The 24,570-nt window shown below is 48.3% G+C and overlaps 1 protein-coding gene across 2 annotated transcripts in view; it reads left to right on the forward strand.

Annotated features, from left to right (window-relative positions):
• The window catches only part of SLC25A17 (solute carrier family 25 member 17), a 34,983-nt gene extending 10,933 nt beyond the window's left edge, over positions 1 to 24,050 (forward strand). Inside the window, exons 2-9 of one of the 2 annotated variants that reach the window (XM_058673406.1) lie at positions 3,320 to 3,380; positions 4,450 to 4,516; positions 7,514 to 7,665; positions 12,407 to 12,523; positions 13,685 to 13,830; positions 14,078 to 14,173; positions 16,311 to 16,393; positions 23,525 to 24,050. In XM_058673406.1, the coding sequence (XP_058529389.1) occupies positions 3,320 to 3,380; positions 4,450 to 4,516; positions 7,514 to 7,665; positions 12,407 to 12,523; positions 13,685 to 13,830; positions 14,078 to 14,173; positions 16,311 to 16,393; positions 23,525 to 23,672 (870 nt within the window). In that variant the 3' untranslated portion in view covers positions 23,673 to 24,050. The remainder of the gene's footprint in view (positions 1 to 3,319; positions 3,381 to 4,449; positions 4,517 to 7,513; positions 7,666 to 12,406; positions 12,524 to 13,684; positions 13,831 to 14,077; positions 14,174 to 16,310; positions 16,394 to 23,524) is intronic. The other variant, XM_058673407.1, reaches the window with a different exon arrangement.
• The last annotated feature ends 520 nt before the right edge of the window (positions 24,051 to 24,570 follow it).

Here is a 24,570-nt window from a genome sequence, read left to right on the forward strand (position 1 = left end):
AGGATCCTTAGGGGCCGCGCAGGCAATCGAGAACAGTCTGCCTCATTTGTAGGCAGCTGGTAAACAGCTTGCTCTGTGCTGTGACATGCTCTCCGGTGCAGGGACCAGAATGAGCACACGCGGGGCGCTGCTGTGCCACCGCTCCTGTCTTGTGTGGGTCCTTCTTTCAGAGTCCCCTCCTCTGCTGGCCTTTTAACTCCTCATCCACCTTTTTGTTCTTCTACGTAACGCTTTTATATATGAAACTGTGTTCTCATTGGTGAAGGCGAAGGGGCAATCATGATTTCCAAGTGATAGTCTTGATTCTCTTACTAATACATTAAAAAATATATTTGTTTGGAAGGCAGAGCAACAAAGAGAAAGAGATCTTCCATCCATTGATTCTCTCCCCAAATGACTGCAACAGCTGAGTCTGGGCCAGGTTAAAGCTAGCAGCCAGGAACCCCATCTGGGTCTCACGCCTGGCTGCCAGGGGTCCGACACTTTCAACTTTCCACAGCCTCCCCGGACGCATTAGCAAGAGCCTGGATTAGAAATGGAACAGTCGGCACTAAAACCAGCACTCTGACATGGATGCCAGCATCACAGCTGGTGGCTTAACTCACGGTGCCACAACCCAGGCTCCAGTCACTTACACATTTTAAATAACTAGTATTTCATTTTACTGCGTTTGAGTTTTTATATTGACATATCCTGAACAGGGAATAGACAAATGAGAACTGCAGGTACATTCTCTTAATCTTTGTGTTTCTACATAAGATTTCAAAGTAAGTACAGCATGAGTGTCAGAGCTATCAAATGTCTACTTGAAGCTGGCAGCAAAGAAGGATGGAGGCGATACAGTTATTTGAAAAAACCATTTCCGGGCTGGCCGTTTCTGGGGGAGGCAGCCTTGTCAGGACAGCGCCCTGCATGGACATGTAGTACCTTGTGAGTGGGAGGCGAACTACAGCCACAACAAGCAGAAGGAGTTTTCTAGAACTTACCAGACCCTACCTTCCTTAGGAATGCCTCCAAAGTGTGTTAAGATGCCGGGAGCATCAATTCAAAGGGCCTCTGCGAATCTAGTATTTCTGGAGACATTGAATAGCAGTAACTCCTAACTAGAAAACAAAATTGTGTTGGAATCATTAAAAAAAAAAGCCCCAAATAATTGGAAACTAGAGCAAATGGAACAGTATTTAATTGAGAAACTAGGATCTACAAAGATGTTCTTATCGAAGTTAGATCTCACTGGAGAAGTGCTGAGAGCGAGCAAGTGGCAGGGGACCCTGGAGAAATGAACAGCCGGTTCTAACCTGATGGGTGGAGCGGGGGAAGCGTCTAATCTGAGTTTTGAAGAATACTTGTGTTGTAGCACCATGTTCTTTGTCAAGCTGACCTACTTAAAGCAATAAGAGGCCTTGCAAATGTTTGTACTTATCTTTGAAGCTGACCCAGTTACAAGTTGTCAGGATGATTAAAACATTATATATAAGCATGATAGGTGAGGAGCCTGGAGCTCCGAGAGTACGCCTGAGAGTACACACCAGTGGGCTCGCCTCCGCGCCCTGAACCGCAAGCTGAACCCGGAGCTCCATGCTGATACTTTCCTCAAGATCTTGGGACTGGAAAGACTAGATGGTTTTGGTTTTGCTTCTCCCTCCCGCCCACCCCAATACATATTGTTTGAAAGGCAGAACGTCAGAGAGAGAGCAGAGCAACCTTGCATTTGATGGTTCACACCCCAGGTCTGGGCTAGCCTGGAGGCAGGAACTCTCAGTCTCCCCGTGGATCAAGCTTCCCGACACACCTTCTGTTGCCTTTCCCGGGAACACTAGCAGGGGACTGCACTGAAAGCAGAGCAGCCGGAACTTGAGCCAGTGTTCCAGTATAGGATGCCCATGTCACAAGCAGTTTAACCTATTGCATCTCAACTCCGGCCTCTTCCTTGATATTAGTATTGTTGTGTTACCTTGGGTGAATTTGTAGCATTTTTAGCAAAGAGATTGTCATTGTTTAACTTAAAACATCAGCATGCTTTTTAAAAAAGATTTATTTATTTTTAAGGGAAGGATAGAGAAGAGAGACAGAAAGATCTTCTGTCCACTCCGCTGGTTCACTCCCCAAATGTCCACAATAGCTGGAGCTGAGCCAGTTCAAAGCCAGGAGCTTCTTCCAGGTCTCCCATGTTGGTGTGGGATCCCAAGGCTTTGGGCCGTCCTCGACTGCTTTCCCAGGCCACAAGCAGGGAGCAGCATGGGAAGTGATGCAGCCGGGACACAAACTGGCGTTCATATGGGATGCTGGTGATTGCAAGGTGAGGATTTAGCCACCAAGCTATTGCGCCATCAATACCAGCAAACACTTAAATAACAATATACTTATATGGGCTTTCATGCTTTGCTGCATATTCAGATTAAGTACAGAGAAAAGGGGTGTGTGAGTAATTACTGGTGATTTTGTTTTCAAGGAGTACTGGAGGGCACTAGGAACAGTACATCCCTGTGGGAGGGCCAGACTCATTCACCTGCTGCCTCTGATGTGCAGGTTGCAGCTCATTAGTTTGTCATTTATAGTGACTTGCTACATTTTCTTTTCCAGTATCGGAGATGGGGAAATTTCTTCTAGAAAATTAAATTCTGCTGTTTAAGTATATAACTACAAAAGTTGGAACAACAGATTGAATGTCAATAGATTAAAATATTTCAAGTATTTGTTCACAGTTTTATTTGACCTGTTGTTAATAAATATACTTTTCTTTCATTTGAGAGTTGGGGTTTGGGTTAGGCATTGTAGCTTAATGGGTGAAACCACCACCTGTGACGTCAGCAACCCGTGCAGGTGCTGATTCATGTTCTAGCCGCTCTACTTCCGATCCAGCTACCTGCTAATGGCAGCAGAAGATGGGCTAACTATCCTGACCCCCACCACCCATGTATGCAAACTGAATGAAGCTCTTGGCTTCTGTCTTGCCCAGCCCTGGCCTTGGTGACTCTCTGGGGAGTGAACCAGCAGATGGTTCTGCAGTAGTCAGAGCTGGTCTGGTCCCAAACCAGGACTCAGGATCTTGTTCCAAGTTTCCCATGTGGTTGCAGGGTCATGTTCCAGTGCCCTCCCAGGCCATAAGCAGGACCTGGTTTTAACCTGGCCCAGCTTCTGACTGTTGTGAGCACTGGGGGAAGTAATCAGCAGATGGAAGAACCACCTCTGGCTGTCTTTTCTCTCTCTTTCATTCTCAGTGTCTCTCCCTCTCAAGTAAATACAAACAAAAAGAATAAAAGTTTGCCTGGTTGTGTTGGTGCTGCTGGGGTGACTAAAGCCTCCTCTGACTTTGCAGGGCAGCGTGACAGCAATGACAGTGTTTTTCCCCTTGGATACAGCTAGACTTCGGCTCCAGGGTGAGTATTTGTCGTTTCTTGTCATCTCATTCCTGTTTGCTTGCCATTGGGCAGCATGCAGACTTCCCTAGCAAGCTCCCCATGCCTGCTGGGGTTCTCTGTTCTGGCCCGTTGCCACCAACTTGAGTCTTTGGTCACCACTGCAGGTCACTCAGGGGTGGCCAGACACTTGGCTTTTAGAGAATCTCAGAAAGTCATTGCGACTCTTTCCAGTGAGCTTCAGAATGTCAGTGTTGAGGCGGAAGGTGGGTTTTTGCCCTTCTCTTTTCACTGTTCCCCTTGGGTTGTTGCCACTTTTTTTGGTTATTACAAACAATGATTTAAGAATAGCTCTTTCCATATGTCTCTGTTTGTGGAAGCCTGTGGGAGGCGGGCTACTGGCTCAGAGGACAAGTGTGGGTACTGTTGAGAGTCGCTGCCAACTGCCTTCCCTGGTGGTGAACTAATTGACCATCCCACGAGCTATCCTGATACCGATTTTAATTCTCAGGAAATTGGTTCATCTCCACTTTTCAGTGTTCTCAAGTTATTTTTAAGTCATGGGTAGGAAATTTGAAGTTAATTGAGATGAGGTTTTGTTTTCAGTGAGAATTTCAGCAGTTTCTTACACTTTTGAGACCTTTTATTTTTTTATTCCATGAGGAGATGGAGTGCAGGGATCAAACTTCAGAAACTTGAGGTTGAATCCCGACGGAGTGTCCTTCGCAGCTTGTGTAAACGCAGTCTCTTGTTCAAGGAAGATCGTATATTCTCTATCTTGATGTTGAGGGGCGGAAAAAATGAGACTATTTTAAAATGAGAATGCTGTATCGAATACAAGCATCCCCGCCCCATCTTTTACTTTGGAAATTTTGAACTGAATTAAAATGCTTGGTGGTTCACGAGTAACAAGTGAAACCCAGGGACCCCAGAGTGGGACACTAAACACGTGGTCATGTAACAGGAGCTGAGACAAAGTAGGAAGTGGGAAGAATAGGGTGAGAGATCACTCAGGTAAGGTTAAGTGGGACACTGGGTGGTGCTGGAGAGAGCAAGCCCAAGTTCAAACAGACACTCTTTGGTCTTGTAGTGGATGAGAAAAGGAAGTCCAAAACCACGCACATGGTGCTCCTGGAGATCATCAAGGAAGAAGGCCTGTGAGTACTCCCTCATTCCAGCTCAGTTTCTGCAGCCTGAGCAGTGTGTTGGGCTGCAGCAGCTCCAGCACCTGCACTCGCTTGCTGCTTTCTCCCCTCTCTTACAGCCTTGCAGGACTGTGAATCTGTAAGCTGCCTGGCTTGTTAGCACATAATTGTTTTCAGTTTCTTCAAGGTCCATGCCGATGTCTCAGACAAGAACGCAGGTCTGATTCTTGGCCACTCTGCTTCTGATCTAGCTAATGTTCCCTGGGAAGCAGCCAAAGGTGACTGGAGTATTTGGGCTCCTGCAGCCCTTGTGGGACACCACAAGGAAGCAAACTCCTGGCCCCAGCCTGGCCCAGCTTTGGCTGTTGTGGCCATTTAGGGAGTGAACCTGCAGATGAAAGATATCTCTCTCTCCCTTTCTGCCACTCTGTCTTTCAAAGAATAAACATAGTTTTAAAGACTCTATAGTTAGTGGTCTGCTTCTTGACAATGGGATCTTCCATGAAATCAGTGCTTTGTTTATGTCCAGCAGCCAGAGAAGATCCTAGTTGTTTGTTTTATTCCTTTCGGATGCAGACAGATTACCTGCTTTAAAAACTTTATTACTTGGGCTCAGCACGATGGTGTAGTTGTTAATCCTCACCTTGCATGTGCTGGGATCCCATTTGGGCGCTGGTGTGTGTTCCAGCTGCTCTGCTTCCCATCCACCTCCCGGCTTGTGGCCTGGCAAATTAGTGGAGGACAGCCTGGAGCCTCAGGACCCTGCACCCACGAGGGAAGCCTGGAGCCTCAGGACCCTGCACCCACGAGGGAAGCCTGGAGCCTCAGGACCCTGCACCCAAAAGGGAAGCCTGGAGACGTGGGACCTGCACACATGAGGGAGGCCTGGAGGAGGCTCCTGGCTCCTGGCTTTGGATTGGCTCAGTCTGGCCATTGTGGCATCTTGGGGAGTGAACCAGCAGACAGAAAGTCTTTGTCTCTTTCTCTCTGTAAATCTCCCTTTACAATAAAAATAAATAAATCTTAAAAATAAGAGCAAAAAACTACTATTTGTAAGTAATTTCAGAATTACAAAAAGTTGTGAAGCTCAAATTAGTACGAAGAACACCATTGTCTGCTTCACCTAGATTCACCTGTGAACGTTGTCCCCATTCTCTTACCGTTTGTGCTTTATCCTGTTCCTTCTCCACTCTTTTTTTTTTAAGATTTATTTATTTTTATTACAAAGTCAGATATACAGAGAGGAGGAGAGACAGAGAGGAAGATCTTCCGTCCGATGACTCTCTCCCCAAGTGAGCCGCAACAGGCCGGTGCTGCACTGATCCGAAGCCGGGAACCAGGAACCTCTTCCAGGTCTCCCACGCAGGTGCAGGGTCCCAATGCATTGGACCATCCTCGACTGCTTTCCCAGGCCACAAGCAGGGAGCTGGATGGGAAGTGGAGCTGCCGGGATTAGAACCGGCGCCCATATGGGACCCCGGGGCGTTGAAGGCGAGGACTTCAGCCGCTAGGCCCTCTCCACTCTTTTGTTTTTCATCCTCCACTCTTATCACACACACTCCCACGAAGATTTTTTTGGTAGTTTGAGAATAAATCACATACATCAGATCCTCTTACCCACAATATTTACACTTTCTTACTTATATTCATTTTCTCTGATAGGCAGAGAAAATGCCTGTCTTCCCCTCCACTAGTTCACATCCCAAGTGTCCACAGTGAGGGCTGGGCCAGGCCAAAGCCGGGAACTGTGTATTCCACCTGGGTCTCCCACATGGGTATCAAGGACCCAAGTACCTGCTGTCCCTCCCCAGAGCCCCCCACGGTCTGTGTTAGGAGGGAACTGGATCAGGAGCAGCATGGCCAGGCCTTGAGCCAGGCACTCCAGCATGAAATACTTGCACCCCAAGCAGCAACTCAGCCACTATGCCAAATGCCCTTTGCGGTATTGACTCTGAAAGAAAACAGCCCCCCATGCCCGCACTTATTTATTTATCTTTTGATTACCTGTGAAAGCTGTACATCTTTGTGGATGCTCTGTGATGTTTCGGTACGTGGGTACACAGTAGGGAAAGCATCTAGTCCGAGGAGGCACGGTGATTTCATTATTACCCCTTCCTTGTGCTGAAAACAAGGGAAGAAAGCAACTCCCTGGGCTCCTCACTTCTTGGATCGCCCCGTGTTCTTTCATGATTCAGTTGGGACTGAGGTTCTAGGTTCTTGACCGGAATCATGCATGGGTGATGCTGTCTCTGTGCCGCATCTGGAGTTGCATGTTACCCACTGCCCTGAACTGGCTAGTTGTGCCGTCTTGGGTTCGATGAGGTCACCGTGTAGCTTCCTGCTTCACAACTGTAAGCAAGGTATGTGGGAGACATGGTAACACAGTGCACGTGTCCTCCCTCTTGTCAGAATGTCTCCCCAAGTTGCTGACAGTGCTTTTGGCCCTCTCGGGTCGCACCTCTATTTGCCAATCTCAGCTTGCCTTTCCCGTAAGGAGGAGCCCTGCTCGCCCCTCCCTGCCATTAGCTCAGCTATCATCAATATGCACTTGAAAATTATTTCATTTATTATTTTTAGTGATTGACAGTTGATTGCTGTACTTCACTCTGTGGTCCTCAAATGATCCCAGGTGTAGGCAGCAGGGACCCCAGCAGTCTGGGTCTTGTGCCAGCAGGACGTGCCTTCGCCCATTAGCTCCTCTGAAATGTTCTTGTCCTGTGACAAAACATGGCTGATGCTACCTGTATCCTTATTTGTGACAGCACGGGGAGACTTCCATTACTTTCCTGGCATCCCAGATGCTAAAAAAGAGCTCTTGTGTCAGCGTCCTTCAGAGTGTGAGGAGTGGGTCCACTGCGGAGTCCACCACTGTAGGGATAAACCCTGAGACTTGGGAGTCGAGGGAGTGCGGGGGTGGGGAGTGCGGGGGGGGGGGGAGTGCGGGCGTGGTGGCAGTTCCCAGCGGCCTCTGTGCATGACCTTCACTTGCTTGTTGTGTTTTTCCCATAGCCTGGCTCCATATCGGGGGTTGTTTCCGGTTATTTCCAGTCTCTGCTGCTCCAATTTTGTCTATTTCTACACTTTCAATAGTCTGAAAGCTGTCTGGCTCAAAGGTCATCACTCTACTACTGGAAAAGATCTGGTAGTTGGATTTGTTGCAGGTAACAAGGTTTTCTGAATATAAAGTGTTTTTCTATTTTAATGTTTGTTTTGTGGTCCATGTATCTTCTAAGAGGTTACTCTGGTACGAAGTCACACTCATACAGAGTCCGTCTTCTGATTTGGTGGCTTTTGTTTGCTTTTACTGTGTTAAAAAAAAAAAACATATTTACCATCTTGACCATTTTAAGTGTACCTTTAATGGCTTTAAGTATATGTACATTGTTGTGAAACAGATCTTGTAAAACTGACTTCATACTCCTTAAAATGGTTACTTCCCTTCCCTTCTCGGACAATTTTGTCCCCGAGGATCTAATTGCTCTGATACCTTCTGTCCCCGTAAGTAGAATCGTGCAATATTTTCTCTATGACTGGCCCATGTCACTGAACATGGTATCTCCAGGGTTTATCCACGTGGTAGTGTGTGACACAGTTTTCTTATTTCATGACTGTATTAATATTCCATTGTTTGTGTATGCAAGTCCTTCAGAAGGTTTGTGGAAAGCAGAATTAAAAGAAGTTTAGGGCTTTGCGGTGTGGCCTGGTGGCTAAGGTCCTTGCCTTGATCCCATATGGCCGCTGGTTCTAGTCCCGGCAGCTCCACTTCCTCTCTGTCTCTCCTCCTCTCAGTATATCTGACTTTGTAATAAAAATAAAATAAATCTTTAAAAAAAAAAAAAAAGAAGTTTATTTTGGTCCAAAAAATAGTTGAAACCCTTGCATGAAAGGGTGTTCAAAAAGTGCATGGTAGAATATATTACGAGAAAGCTAAGCAAGGTTTTCTGTGTTTTTTTTTTTAATTCCAAAATACCCTTTATCTTTTAATTTCATTTATCTTTGAATCTTTTAAAGTCCCATTGTATGTTGTGTATCCATTCATCGGCTGATGAATCCTTGGGTTGTCTCCACCTCTTAGCTGTTGTGATCAGTACTGTGAGTGTGGCTCTGCAGCCACATCTTTGAGTACCTGCTTTCACAGCTTCTGGACATACAGGTCAAGTATTCCTTATTCAATAAGGAATAAGGCCCAATGCTTTGGGACCCTGCACCCATGTGGGAGACCAGGAAGAAGCTCCTGGCTTTGGAGTGGCTGAGCTCCGGCCATTGTGGCCACTTGGGGACAGTAGATCTCTTTGCCTCTCCTTTTCTCTGTAGATCTGCCTTGCTAATAAAGATTTTTAAAAAGTCTTTAATAACAGCAATGACCAAAAAAACACCTTAAAGTGAATAATCTGTCAGTGTTTGCATTAGATCAGCTAATACTGATTAAGACCTACAGAGAGCATCTGGCCCTGTCGGGGCCTTTTGTGCTGTCCTACTGACAGTGCTACTGGCATCTGCAGCTAGAGGTCAGGGGTGCTGCTGACCACCACCCACGCGGCACAGTTATCCAGCCCCGAGTGTTCAGAGGCCCTGGATTAAAGAATTAAAAATTAAAAATTTTTTTTTTTTTTAAAGATTTATTCATTTTTATTACAGCCAGATATACACAGAGGAGGAGAGACAGAGAGGAAGATCTTCCATCCGATGATTCACTCCCCAAGTGAGCCGCAACGGGCCGGTACGCGCCAATCCTAACCCGGGAACCAGGAACCTCTTCCGGGTCTCCCACGTGGGTGCAGGGTCCCAATGCATTGGGCCGTCCTCAACTGCTTTCCCAGGCCACCAGCAGGGAGCTGGATGGGAAGTGGAGCTGCCGGGATTAGAACCGGCGCCCATATGGGATCCCGGGGCTTTCAAGGCGAGGACTTTAGCCGCTAGGCCACGCCGCCGGGCCCAAATTAAAAATTTTTTTCTAATCAATTGTAATTCTAAGATTCTCTGATTATAGGTCTCTTCTATGACAGTAGAGAATTTCCTAGAAATTGCTTTTGTGAGTTTTAAACTTCTCAATAACATGTTTTTATACCCTAATACATACACATTCTTTTTTTTAAAAAGATTTTTATTTATTTATTTATTTTTACTTATTTTTATTACAAAGTCAGATATCCAGAGAGGAGGAGAGACAGAGAGGAAGATCTTCCGTCCGATGGTTCACTCCCCAAGTGAGCGCAACGGCTGGTGCTGTGCCGATCCGAAGCCGGGAACCTGGAACCTCTTCTGGGTCTCCCACACACGGGTGCAGGGTCCCAAAGCTTTGGGCCGTCCTCGACTGCTTTCCCAGGCCACAGGCAGGGAGCTGCTGGGATGAGAACCGGCACCCAATTGGGATCCTGGTGCGTTGAAGGCGAGGATCTTAGCCGCTAGGCCACGGCGCTGGGCCCATGTACATATTCTCACAGTAATTAGAGAAGCTCTTGTCATCATCACTGTAGAAATTAGTTTCCTTATCTCCAAGGAGAACAAACATTGTTGTTATTCAAAAAAATTATTTGTTTATATTTTCAACACAAAAGCAACCTATAAAGCTCCATGCCCTGGGGAAGAGTTGGAGAACAGTCTTGCATATAATTTATATGAAGAAGAGACATTGTTTTTTTATGCAGTTGAAAATTTTATCAATAATTCCTGTTGAGCAGTAATGGTATTATCTTTGTTGTGAGGTTTCAAAACGCATATCCCAGCCTTAGGGCTGAAGTTTGGCAGGTAAGTGTCTTCTTGTATGTCAAGGTGGGTTCCTTCCCAGGAAATCAAGTGGTTAGATTTATGACTTGGGTCTGCCGTTTGTTCTCAGTGATCATTAAACTTATTTCCCAGTAGTACACATCCGGTTGGCATTCTGTATTTCTGTATTCTCACTATAACAAAGCAAAATCACTACTGGCAAAACTGCTTGGAAGATTCTGGAAGTGCATTGCCATGTTCTGGTTGCTCCCTGTGCGCTGTTCCCCTTGCAGTTTATTGCAGTGGACTGACAGTATGAGAAGAGGCACCCAAGTTTGCAGAAGGGATTGCCTGCTAAACCAGTGCTGTTTGGGTACTAACACTTAGATAGGATAGAGGGAAGGAAATTTTGAGGGGGAGCAATTATTAGGGAGATCTGATAGCCAATAGGCCCAGAGGCCAGAAAGCTATATTTATTCTTGTTTTGTTTTTGAAGACTTGTTTGTTTGTTTAACAGTATGAGTTATAGAAAGAGGAGAAAGAGAAACAGAGATCTTTCATCCACTGACCACCCTCCCCCCGACCCCCCAGATGGCCGCAAGAGCCAGGCCAAAGCCAGAACCTGGAGCTTTTTCAGGATCTTCCACTGTGGGTGCAAGGTCCCAAGCACTTGAGCCATCCTCCACTGCTTTTCCCAGGCCATTAGCAAGGAATTAGATCAGAAGCAGAGCAGTGAGGGACATCAAATCAGTGTCTGTACCACTCACTACACCACAACGCTGGCTCGCAGCCAGTTGTTTGTAAATGAATGTCTGTGGAAGTGAAGTAGGCCCGGGAGACAGACATCCTTGGGATGGAATTGCACAGGTGCACCTGACTTCCTTCCTGCGAAACCCCAGCAGGGAGGAGACCAAAGGCAGCTTTCTTCCTCCTTGACAGGTCTGACTTTTAAGCAAATAAAGAAACCTTGGGGTAAAGCATTGTTTGGCATGCGTCATCTCCAGGGGCCTCTAATTTTTGTTTTTCTTAAAGGTTTCTTTTAATTTTATTTATTTATTTATTTATTTGTTTGTTTTTAAGTTGGAAATTTAGATACATAGAGAGGAAGAGATTCCATCCATTGATTCACTCCCCAAGCGGATGCACGGCTGGAGCTAAGCCGATCTGAAGCCAGGAGTCCAGAGCCTCTTCTGGGTCTCCCATGCAGGTGCAGGGTCTCACGGCTTTGGGCCGTCCTCCACTGCTTTCCCAGGCCACAAGCAGGGAGCTGGGTGGGAAGCAGGGCCACCGGGGCACGAACTGGCACCCACATGGAATCCTGGTGTGTGCAAGGCGAGGACTTGTAGCTGCTAGGCTACCACACTGGGCCTTAAAGGTTTACTTTTTAATTTAAAAGTCAGAGGGAGTGGCACAGAGAGATCTTCAGTCCACTGGATCACTCCCAGATGGCCACAATATTGTCACACTCAGGAGCTAAGAGCTGCTTCCAGGTCTCCCATGTGGGTGGCAAGGGTACAAGCACTTGGGCCATCTGCCGGTGTTATTCCCAGACCTTCAGCAGGGAGCTGGATTGGAAGTGGAGTAGTCAGGACAGGAACCAGTACCCATATGGGATGTTGGTGCTGCGGACAGTGTCTTCACCTGCTAGGCAACCTTGGGGGGCCTAGATCTTGAGCCCGTAAAGATCATGATTCTTGCAAAGCTGTTGGAGGTGTTCCATGGCATCTTATAACCACTGCCTGCCGCCTGCCTCTCCTAATTCTCTTAGCAAAGAGGAACTGTGAGCTTCTAGTCGCTCTCTGGCCCATTTCATTCCCACTCATGTTAGATAGTAGAGTGTATCTTCTCAGTACGGTCATACATTCAGCATGCTATCACTACGCCACATCCCCTTCCCTAAAGCTGTTAAAATCACCGAAAATGCTCCCTGAGTGCTACAGACAACGAGCAAACACTGGTCTGCTGCCTGCTGCTACACAGGTGAGGACGCACATCACTCTGGTCGTGTGAAGGGCTGCTACTGCTGGCTGTTGGGCTGTGGACAGGACTTCCCAGTTGCTTCTGATCATAGTGGCTTGTGTTGGACTCCAGCCCAGAGGGACACGCCACCTGACATCAGCAGCAAGAGCAGGAGTGGAGTGTCGTGTGTGCAAAGATGAAAGGTTTACATGCTGCTTTCCCTTTTTCTTTCTAAAGGTGTGGTGAATGTATTGCTAACAACTCCACTTTGGGTGGTGAACACCAGACTGAAGTTGCAAGGGGCAAAGTTTAGGAATGAAGACATTGTTCCCACCAACTACAAAGGCACTGCTGGTGAGCACCTCTTGGCCATGCTCCTCTTTGTACCTGGGATTTGATGTCCTGAAAAGCCACATAGCAGTGGCCTCAAACCTCAGCTCTTCAGTAAGCACTTTTTAAAAGAAATATTTATTTATTTCAGAGTCAGAATTACAGAGAGAGAGGGAGGATCTTCCATCTGCTAGTTCACACCCTGGATGAGTGCAATGGCCAGGTCAGGGCTGGTCCAAAGCCAGGAGCTTCATCCAGATCTGCCCCCTGGGGGCAGGGGCCGTCTGCTGCTGCTTTCCCAGGCACATTCATAAGGGGCTGGATCAGAAGCGGAGCAGCCAGGACTTGATCTGACATCCACTTGGGTGGGATGCCAACATGACAAGCGGTGGCTTTGCCTGCTATTCCTTAGGTGTCTGTGGATTGATACATTGTGAATTTGACTCATCTAGGCCAACCTGAGCCTGATGGTCCTGGCACCATGTGTAACAATAGCTTCTGTCCAGGACCGGCCTGATCATATGCTTGTCTTGGCACTGGCAGAGGTGCAAGAGGACACACCCAATTGTAGAAGCATATCTCAAGTGCCTGTTTGCATCTTGCCTGATGGCCAAAGCACATCACATGAGCAAGCCTAAGACAAGGGATTAGAAGAGTGTACTTCTCCCACAGAGTGTAGGTGGTACAGAGCGAATGATTTCAAAGAACGATCAACTTGCTTTTTTTATCCTCTGATGTCATCTTGGGATAAAGAGACCAGATTGGCATGGGATCTCTTTGGGCCTCTGGTTTTTAGCAGCACCACCTTCCCAGGTCTCACCGTCCCATGCCTCTGTTTCTGTAATGAGAACAGTGGTCAGATCCTGTGTGATGGCCCCCAGGAACCCGTCTCATCTTTTGCACTAGACTTCGTTGGGGAACAGTGTTTCGGTTCTATGTAGCACGAGTCCCTGGTGGTGCTTGTACCTGGGAAGTTTGATATTCGCAGTGATTGCGGTTGGTCTCTCAGTACCATGGGCACTGTCAGTGTCTGGTTATGATTGAAGCGTTTGCTGCTGCCCTTGCCCCGGAAATGTCACTGTGAGAACCTGGGACTGTTCCCATGGGGGGATTGTTGTCTTCAGGCTCGCATGCCCTTGGGGGATCGTTGTCACACTTTTCAGAAGTCCCTGGTTTCTTGCTTAGATGCTTTCCATCAGATCATTCGGGATGAAGGCATCTTGGCTCTGTGGAACGGTACATTTCCCTCCTTGCTGCTGGTCTTCAATCCCGCCATCCAGTTCATGTTCTATGAAGGTCTGAAACGGCAGCTTTTAAAGAAACGGACAAAGGTAATCCCCTGAGTGTGGAGGCAGCCGAGCGGTGACCCGTGGCGCTGTCCTGGTGTGGAGGCAGCCGAGCGGTGACCCGTGGCGCTGTCCTGGTGTGGAGGCAGCCGAGCGGTGACCCGTGGCGCTGTCCTGGTGTGGAGGCAGCCGAGCGGTGACCCGTGGCGCTGTCCTGGTGTGGAGGCAGCCGAGCGGTGACCCGTGGCGCTGTCCTGGTGTTGATGGACTTTCTTCCTCCTTTGCTCCCCAGCTTTCTTCCCTGGATGTGTTCATCATCGGCGCAGTAGCCAAAGCGATTGCCACCACACTCACCTACCCCTTGCAGACAGTGCAGTCGATCCTGAGGGTGAGTGCTGGGCCCCTCGCTTCCTGCTGCCGAGCAGCAGTCTGGCTTCTGTCTGAATTGGAGTTTAAAAAAAGAATCACGAGGCATTTCGGATGCCAGAGCACACCCCTTCTAGCACAGATCCGTGTGCTCGCTGTTCTGTGCCCCAGGCTGCCTTCCAATTGGTTTCCTGTTGGGCTTGGAATGACGTTTGTATTGGCAGTTTCCTAGGTAGATAGAAAAGCCCTATGAGAAGAAGGCTCTTTGTTTTTCTTTTTTTTTCTTCCTTTTTCTTTTTGATGTGCATCTCCCAGAGTTGATTTTATTGAACATTTCTACAGAGCTGATTTTTTTTATTATTTGGATTTATTTAATTTTTTGGAAAAGTTACAAAGAGATAGAGGGATCTTTCATACTTTGGTTCACTTCCTAGTGGCTGCAATGGCCAGGGCTGAGCTGGGCTGAAGCCAGGAGTCAGGAGCTTCTTTAGGTCTCCCGCGTGGGTGTCAGGGTCCCTGGTACTTGGGCCACCTTTTCTGAGACCATTAACAGGGAACTGGGTCAGAAGCGGACAGGCCTGGCGTGATGGCTCAATGGCTAAATCATCACCTTGCAAGAGCCGGGATCCCATATGGGTGCCGGTTCTAATCCCGGCAGCCCTGCTTCCCATCCAGCTCCCTGCCTGTGGCCTGGGAAAGCAGTCGAGGACGGCCCAAAGCCTTGGGACCCTGCACCCGCGTGGGAGACCTGGAAGAAGCTCCTGGCTCCTGGCTACCAATTGACTCAGCTCCAGCTGTTGTGATCATTTGGGGAGTGAACTGAAAGACAGAGATCTTTCTGTCTCTCTTTTCCATAAATCTGATCTGCCTTTCCAATAAAAATAAATTAATGTTAAAAAAAGAAGTATAGCAACCAAGACAGGTATTGGTGCATAGAAGGAATCTAGCTGTCAGCAGCTTTACCCACTCTGCCACGTCACGGCCCCAATGGAGGCTCTTCCATTACCTGCGGGAAGCGGGGTCTGCGTCCTCCTCTTCAGGCTGGTGCGCACGTGCCCCTGACACGGTCGCAGGTTGGTGCCTTCACTGCACGCAGGACGCATGGTGATTGCCTTTCCACAGCGCTTTCTTGTTTCTGTGTTTTCATTCGTTCAGTCCTTTGTCCATTCAGCTACTTACACTAAGCACCCACTCAGTGTGAAGAGCTGGGCGGGAGGCAGTCTCGGAGCTGGTGGGAAGCAGTGGGACCAGGTCGGTCAGAAGGAAGAGAGCTGCGGAGGCAGCATGGACAGCATGCCGTGAGAGCCGCGGAGCGTGCCTGGCCTTGTGGCTGTGGGTCCTCTGAGGAGTCTGCTCAAGTTCAGGATCAAAGGAGTGCCAGGACTCGGCCGTGACAGGCATGGTGGGCTAAGCCCCCACTTGTAAGCACCAGCATTCCATAGCATTCCATAGCATTCCATAGCGGAGGGCTAGCCCACATCCCAGCGCCTTTGCTTCCAGTCCAGTTTCCTGCTAATGCACCTGGGAAGACAGAGGAAGGTGACCCTCCCACTCTTCCTGTCTCTCCTGCCTTTCAAATAAATAAATCCAATTATATGAAAGACAGCAGGACAAAGAGATCTTTCATCTGCTGGTTTACTCCCAACAGTTGAAATAGCCACGGACAGGCCAGACTGAAACTCGGAACCCGGAACTTCACCCGAGTCTCCCACTTGGGTGCCATCTTCTGCCGCTTTGCTAGACACATTAGCAGGGAACTAGATCAGTAATGGAGCAGCCAAAACCCAAACCAGCACTCTGGGATACCAGCATTGCAAAGTGCAGCTTAACCCTCCATGCTACAGCACTGGCCCCAGTGAATACATGTCTCTAAAAAAATTCTAAATCAGCATGCTGGGCATTTTTTAACAGGTAAAATGTACCCCATAATTCTATGTAAAATCAAGATTCTCATGCTCACAACATTGAAAGCGTATGTTTTTATTTATTTCTGCCAAATATTTCATTATTTAGTTGAAAAATAGGGAATGATTCTGTGATATTAATTGGATTTTTAATTATATGCTGTAAATCAGTGTTCGTCTGACCTTATTTCCTCTTCAGATAGACTACAAGGAAGCAGTAATAACTGATCGCTCTTTTTATTCCTTCTTCATCAGTTTGGACGTCACAGGCTAAACCCTGACAACAGAATGCTGGGGAGCCTGCGGAACGTGCTCTGCCTGCTTCACCAGCGAGTGAGGTGAGCTCCGCGAGCACTCGGGCAGCGGGGGTGCCAGCCAGGGAGCAGTCCCGCACTGTCATCCTCGGGATGCGGTGCTGCATGGCGAGATGGTTTGGGGAGATGTGCGTGGACCCTGTTCTTAGGAGTGGATGGAGACAACTTCAGAAGGGGAATCTTCCCAAATCTGGTACAGAGACTGTTGTGCCTGAGGGATGCCTCCATGGACCTCCTGTGTCCTTTCTTAGGAAGATAAAATTTGCAGAGAGGAGTTCGTGGACAGGGATGGGGAGTGGGTGAAGTGGTGACAATTAGCCTGAGGGCAGGGAGAGGAGGAGCAGTAAGTGCTGTCCTGATGATGTTGATGGTGGCAGCGGAGGTGTTGCCTGAGCAGTCAACCCTGGGTGGTGTCATTTTTTTTAAAATTTTTTTTTTAAAAGATTTATTTATTATTATTGGAAAGCTGGATATGAAGAGAGGAGGAGAGACAGAGAGGAAGATCTTCCATCTGATGATTCACTCCCCAAGTGAGCCACAGCAGCCGGTGCTGTGCCGATCCGAAGCCGGGAACCTGGAACCTCTTCCAGGTCTCCCACGCGGGTGCAGGGTCTCAATGCATTGGGCCGTCCTCAACTGCTTTCCCAGGCCACAAGCAGGGAGCTGGATGGGAAGTGGAGCTGCCGGGATTAGAACCGGCGCCCATATAGGATCCTGGTGCGTTCAAGGTGAGGACTTTAGCCGCTAGGCCACGCCGCCAGGCCCTTTTTCATTTTTTTTTTTTGACAATCTTTACTTAGTTAATTAGGGCACAAAGGGTCAGGGGCTACAGGAAAGTGGGTAAGACTATCATTTCCACATCTTATTTACCCATATCTGGGGTCAAGGGGGAGGTAAAGGGAGAAGCCCCACCCAGTCTCTCCCACCCATCCCAGGTCTCCGATGTGGGGCATGCTCCGAGGGTCTTGCTCAAGTGGTTTTGATAGTTTGACAGTTGTGAATTGCTGCCAATCTCGCCATTCCAAGCATGGTGAGGTCACTGAGGAATCCTCTGATTAACATAGTCCATCTTAGAGTCTCCATTTGCCCTGTTTTTCACTGCCAACATATGGCTGGGATAGTTGATTGATTTGTTCTGTCCTCTGTCTTTTCATGGTTAGGGATCTGAGTCCAGCAGTTCGATTGGGGAGATCCCTAAAGAAACTTTGTCTGAGGTGATTCCAGACCAGGTTCTTGTGTGTACTTGCAAGTACGGGGCCCGGTACAGTCCATCGCCCCAATCAGCTGGTGGCTGCAATTGCTGGGTTGGTTCTCTGTTTCCAGCCCTGTCTTCCACTGGAACCAGTGGGTGTTGCAGTCCAGCCTGATTCTGTCTACCACACTCTTGGCCCTCACATAAACCAGTGGGAGCTGCAGCCTAGTTGGAGTGACCCGCAATAACCCCCACCAGGCCTTCCCCCTGCCCTGGTTCCCTTGCTTGCCAGTATGTGTAGCAGACTAGTCCAGTCTGACGCTTGGTGCGTCCAGTCCCAGGCCTGGGTGGTGTCCTCGATCGGCCGGCTCTGTGAGGTAGGCAGAGCCTCTGTGAACGCCCTCTTCCATGTCCAGGTACGGACACCTAGGCGAGTCAAGTAAGCCAGGGACTATCTTGGAAGCATTGGCTGCTGTGTATAACTTTATTCTGATATAGGGCACTTTGAAAATAAGTTTATTATACATATAGAACAAATGTGTGTGTTAGCTTTTCATGACTTCATCCAAAGGTGCTAGTTTGCAAATGAGCAAGTTTTTTTTTTAAAGATACATTTTATTATTATTGGAAAGCCGGATATACAGAGAGGAGGAGAGACAGAGAGGAAGATCTTCCGTCTGATGATTCACTCCCCAACTTAGCTGCAACGGCCGGTGCTGCGCCGATCTGAAGCCAAGAGAGCCAGGAACCTCTTCCAGGTCTCCCACACGGGTGCAGGGTCCCAAAGCTTTGGGCCATCCTCGACTGCTTTCCCAGGCCACAGGCAGGGAGCTGGATGGGAAATGGAGCTGCCGGGATTAGAACCGGAGCCCAGATCCCGGTGCGTTCAAGGCAAGGACTTAAGCCGCTAGGCCACGCCACGGGACCCGAGCAAGTTTTGTTTTCAGCTGATGATTTTAGATGTTCCTGGCCCAAGACAATCCCCGCTGGAGTTCCTGTTGTTTTAGGACTCTCATAGGGTGGCTGAAAGCTGCAGGGAGAATACGACTGGGAGATTTGGGGAGCTGAGCTGGCTGGGGAGCCTGCTCTCCTCTGCCCTCCACATGGGCTCACCCTGAGCAAGCTATTGACATTCAATCCCAGGGCCCTGCTCCCGGCAGCCTAATGCAGCCCGTAGGTGGAGCCCACCTGTAGATGCTTTCTCCCTAATCCATTAACCATCAAGCCATTAGCCCTTAACACAAAGACTTCGGGGTTTAAATGTCTGCATGAGTTTGGGGAGTTGAATCCTCTTCCAATTGTAGCAGCATGGGATAAAAAAAATAAAATCAGACAAAAAGTTTGTGTAAGATAAAAAGGAAACACTTACCATATCGACTGCTGGCAAGGCTGTGGGCTGCCAGACCTTTCCTGGGCTCCTGGTGGGAAGGTAAGCAGTACCACTGCTTTGGAAAGTGGCATTTTCCTTCAACAGAGAAGCAGCTCCTCCTGGGACGCAGCCATTCTGCTGGAGAATGCGATGGCTTTGTGTGTCCGGCGCTCCCGGTCACACTCTGCAGTGCTGTGCTTTTGGGAGCAGAGAGGGCCTACAAGGAGGCAGGAAACATGGCTCGGCTGTGCCCCACAGCCCAAACCTGTGCTAAGGAGGAAAATGCCTGGCAAAGTGGGATCCACTGGGCAGGGTCCAGCCTGGTGAGATGGGCACCTTTCTGTTCTGAAAAGGCTCCAGCACGCTCCCATGCAGTCACGCCTGCCAGTTCCACAGTGCCCACGGTGCGTGACATGCTGGGTTCTGCTCTGGTTCCTTCTGCACACAGGCAGCCATGTCCTAAAAAGCAGGAGCTTAATGAGTAGAAACACGCTAGAGGTTTTTCCAAGAATCAAAAACAGGACAACCCAAGTCTCCATCATTGGGTGGATAGACAGAGAAGTTGTATTATATTCATACAAATAGAAAACTATTCTTAAAAAAAAAAAGGAGGAATTACTTGGGGGGGGGGTGTCAGCACCATGGTGTAGAAGGTTAAGCTTCCGTCTGTGGTTCCAGCATCCCTTTTGGGCGTCAGTTTGGGTCCTGGCTGCTCCACTTCCCATCCAGCTCATTGCTGTGGCCTGGGAAAGCAGTGAAGGATGGCTCAAGTCCTTGGACTCCTGCACGCACGTGGGAGATCCGGAAGAAGCTCCAGGCTCCTACCTTCAGCGTGGCACAGCCATGACTGTTTCAGCCTTTTGTGGAGTGAACTGGCAGATGAAAAATCTGTCTCTCCTTCTCTCTGTAACTCTGCCTTTCAAATAAAAATTAAAAAAACAATTCTGATACATGCAACAGCATGGAAGGATCTCAGTAATTACACTGAGTGAAAGAAGTGAGACAAGCAGGAAGCCGGACGAGGTGATTGCTGTTGTGTAAAATTCCAGGAAATACAAACTAACCTTGAGGGTCAGAAAGCAGATTAGTGGTTCGCTGTGGCCAGGGTGGACGGCAAGGATGATCGTGGGGAGGAGTGAGGGCGCTCCTGCAGGTGCCAGCCGTGTCCCCTGGTCTGGAGGAGTGATCCATCGGCGCAGCGGTTGCACGTGTTTGTCGCATAATATGCCCGGATCCATTTGCCGCTGTACTTGCTGCTGGGTATTTATTTCCATGTTTCTGCCTTTGCAGACATTGCTGAATAAGCAGCCCATACATTTAGCTTTGCTCACCTGGGTGCTTACAGTAGAGAAGGTTCCTGTATGTGAAGTTACCTGGCCAAAGAGTCTGAACATGGCAAAGCTTGAAGTTTTATAACTTTAAAAATTAGGTGTTGCCAAATTGTGGCCCAAGAAAAGTGATACCAGTCTCTGTTTTTGCCAGCACTGAGAGAGCTTAGAAAGATGTAGTTGTCTGAAGGTTTAGAAAGTCGCATCAACTGTGAAGATATACAGTTCAGAGATGTGTTTGCGTGTCACTCAGTAGATACAGAAGAGGGGTGTGGTTCCCACTGTGCTGATCTCTGAACAGATTTAGAGAAAGAGAGGGGCTTGTCCAACATAGAGGCAGACCAGATGTTCAAACATTGCACAGCTGAAGAGCTTCTGTGCCGCCTGTTGGAATGTTCTGCAATGATGGACGTGTCTGTACTGTCCGGTAGGGTGGCCACTATCTGCATGCCGCTGTTAAACCTGTGAGCTATGCTGGGACTGGCATTGTGGCATATCTGGTAAAGCCACAATATGCACCACTGGCATTCCCTGGCAGTGATTCAAGCAGGTCCTCCACTTCCAATCCAGCGCCCCACTAGTGGCTCGGGCAAAGCAGTGGAAGTGTTTGGGCCCCTGTGCCCACGTGGGAGACTCAGGTGAGGGAAGCTGCAGGTTCCTGGCTTTGGCCTGGCCCAGCTCTGACCATGCACTCACCTCGGGAGTGAGTCAGCGGATGGCAGCTCTTCCTCTCTGCCTCTCCTCTTCTCTGTACATCTGGCTTTCCAATAAAAATAGGTAAATCTTAAAAACAAATGCAATTTCTTACTCCCCCTCTGAGGTGGGGCTCAGTGATCTACATTTCCACGCAAACCCCAGTGCTTCAGATGTGGGTGGACCTCACTGTGAGAAGCATTGAAGTGGAATTTCTTGGGTTAACCTAAACTCAAATTTGTCAGTGAATGGGAACTTCCTCTCCTAATCGGTTCTCAAATGCGTAGTGTGGTGCATAGCTTTAAAAGGAGCACCTGACTAATGCCCCAATCTGCAGGCTGTGTTTTGCTTAAACAAAAGGTTTATTTGTTTTTATTGGAAAGGCAGAGAAAAGGAGAGACAAAAAGAAAGATCTTCTATCCACTGGCTTACTTCCTAAATGGCTGCGACAGGCAAAGCTGAGTCGATCTGAAGCCAGGAGCCAGATGTTTCCTCTGGGTCTCCCACGTGGATGCAGGGGCCCAAGGGCTTGAGCCGTCCTTTACTGCTTTCCCAGGCCACAAGCAGGGAGCTGGATGGGAAGTGGCACAGCAGGACAGGAACCAGCACCCATATGTGATGCCAGTGCTTGCAGGTGGAGGGCTAGCCTATTGAGCCACTGCATCAGTCCTCTGCATGCTGCTTTATAAACCTGGAGCTGCTGACGGACTGAGATATGACATTAACTCTGAATAAGCAGCATTGGAGGGAGAGATCATTTCTTCGGAGCTTCAGTCTCACCCAAAGTATTCATCTCCCAGCACAGAGGAGTGGATACTCTAAGGGATGGTCCCCAAGCTGCCTCATCATCTTCATCACCTAGAAGATTTTTGCTAATGCAAATTCTTTTTTTTAAGATTTATTTATTTGAAAAGCAGAGTTAGATAAAGAAAAGGAGAAAGAGAGAAGGAGAGCTTCTATCTGCCACAAGGACCAGACAAAAGCCCACAGCCAGGAGTTTCTTCCAGATTCCCCCATGGGCAGCTCTTGGGTCAGCCTCCACTGCTTTCCTGGATGTGTAAGTGAGGAGCTGGAGCAGCATGGAGCAGCTGGGACCCAAACTGGCATTTAATGGAATGCTAGCACCGCAGGCCACACCAAGGCACCAGCCCCTGGAAATGCAAATTGTAGTTCTCATCCCAAACTTTGTGAGCCACAATCTCTGGGATTAGTCTTTTGAGTGGGATATTGTACTGAATTTAAAAAATCCAGGACTAGGGCCCGACAAGGTAGCCTAGTGGCTGAAGTCCTCGCCTAGAACGTGTCGGGATCCCATATGAGCACCAGTTCGTGTCCAGGCAGCCCCACTTCCCATCCAGCTCTCTGCTTGTAACCTGGGAAAGTAGTTGAGGACGGCCCAAAGCCTTGGGACCCTGTACCCACATGGGAGACCTGGAAGAGGCTCCTGGCTCCTGGCTTTGGATGGGCTCAGCTCCGGCCATTGTGGCCACTTGGGGAGTGAATCATTGGATGGAAGATCTTCCTCTTTGCAATAAAAATAAATAAATTGTAAAAAATAATAAGAAAAGAGAAAGCAATGCAGGGCTAGAGTGTCAAATGTCTGGAAAGCCGGTGCCTGTCCCGCGGGCCCTGCACCCACATAGGACATCCGGGAGAAGCTCCTGCTTCGCACCAGCTCTTTGAGGAGTGAGTCAGTGGGTGCAAGGGCTCTCTCTGGCTCTCTCCCTCTTGCTCTTCCTCCTCAGTAACTGATTTTCAAATAAAACTAGCTTTTTTTATTTAAGAAAAAAGTGTCAGAATCAGAAATCTTTCGTTTCTTTTCATAGTTGTGTGTGTGTGTGTGTGTGTGTTTTTAAGATGTATTTATTTGTTTGAATGGCAGAGTTACAGAGAGACAGAGGAGGAGACATTGTCCATGCAGTCGCTCACTCCGCAGATGGTAGCATCAGCCAGGGCTGGGCCAGGCTGCAGCCAGGAGCCTGGAGCTCCCTTCCCAGTCCCACGCGGGTGCAGAGACACAAGCGCTGGGCCCGTCATGTGTTGCTCTGCCAGCCACACTGGCAGGGAGCTGGATCAGAAGTGGAGCAGCTGGGGTTTGAACTGGTTTTCTCCTGGGGAAGCTGACATTGCAGGCAGCTTAACGCACCACGTCATGCCGGTACTTTTCCCAGGTTCTTCCAAGGTTAAAGATGATCAAATGCATTTGGCAGTTCTCTTACCACTGTTAAACTGAAATAACCAAATTGGGAAATCATTAAAGTTGAGAAGTTTTAATATCTCAGATTCTGGCACTAATATGTCCGTAGGAGAGTTCAGGGCCTGTGTCTTCTCAGTGGGATTTTGTCAACTTTCTGCTAATTCTTGGGGGATAAAAAGATAATGCAGATGACTCATGCCTAACTTTTATCAGTCCCCAAATACCTTTTAAAATAAATGCTCTGTATGTTGGAGTGTACAACCGCATTGCTTGCTTTGGGAAGTAGCCATCAGGGTCGGGTGTTTCGTGTTTGGACGCAGGAGCTGGCTTTCCTAGAGAAAAGCTTTAACCTTTACAATCCTGCCTGTCCTTCCAGGCGATTTGGGCTCTTCGGACTCTACAAAGGCCTGGAAGCCAAACTGCTACACACGGTCCTCACGGCTGCCCTCATGTTCCTGGTCTACGAGAAGCTGACGGCTGCCACCTTCGCCGTCATGGGACTCAAGGGTGTGCGCAGGTCCTGAGCCGCTGTCCAGCCAAGGGCAGCCAGGGCCTTGCGGGATGGCAGAGAGGTACCACCTCTTTCCCTTGGGCTGCTTCCACTGCGCGTCTTGCTGCGTTGGCTTGGAAAGCGTCCAGGACAGCAGGGAGCCCAGCCAGCTGGTCTGACTGCCAGCTCGGTTTTTATGATGTCTGGTTGGATCCTGGGGTGGAGGTTGGACTAATATGGAAAGAAGACTTTTTGAGAGCCTAAAAGTGAAAGTCTGTTGGGGTTTTCATTGGTTTTCTGCGTAAGTGATCTTCCCCATCTGAAGTTTTTCTGAAGTTTGCCAGCTCTTGTTTCTCCCTGAATTGTCTCCCAGATTCTAGGACCAACTTCATAACACATCATTCTTGTCTGATGCCTTTGTACGCCTTCATCGTGGCATTTTTCTCCCCTAAAAGAATATTGTGAGTGTGCCACGAGCTTAGCTTTATTTTTATTAGGCTTTTTCCCTCTCCTGCTTAGGGAGAGGTATCTTTCTTGGGACATGAAGTATTTATTTTCAGGGACGGCAATGAAAATTGCTAATCCCAAAGGATTCTCTTATAAACTCTTTTTAAACATGCTTATTCGTTAGTGTTTCACGTAATTTTTAAAGTATTTATTGAAATCCATTGTTTGATCACATTACAAAAGACTTGAGATTTATGCCCCAAATAAATTGTCAGCACAAAAGACAGTCCTGAAGATTGCTGTAATTGGTGTTAACGCTGGGGTTTGCAACCAAGTAATTAAAAAAAAAATCACAAAATAGGCCGGACGAGCAGAAGCCCTGTTCAGGCTCTGCAATGTTATCTCCTTTCAGAAGCTTTTGGTGGAGGCTGTTGGAGAGCGCCCATCTGTGTCAGATTATGTCTGTGAGTGTCCCTGAGGCCCCA

This window comes from Ochotona princeps, chromosome 15 (assembly GCF_030435755.1).
Source record: "Ochotona princeps isolate mOchPri1 chromosome 15, mOchPri1.hap1, whole genome shotgun sequence".
NCBI lineage: Eukaryota > Metazoa > Chordata > Mammalia > Lagomorpha > Ochotonidae > Ochotona > Ochotona princeps.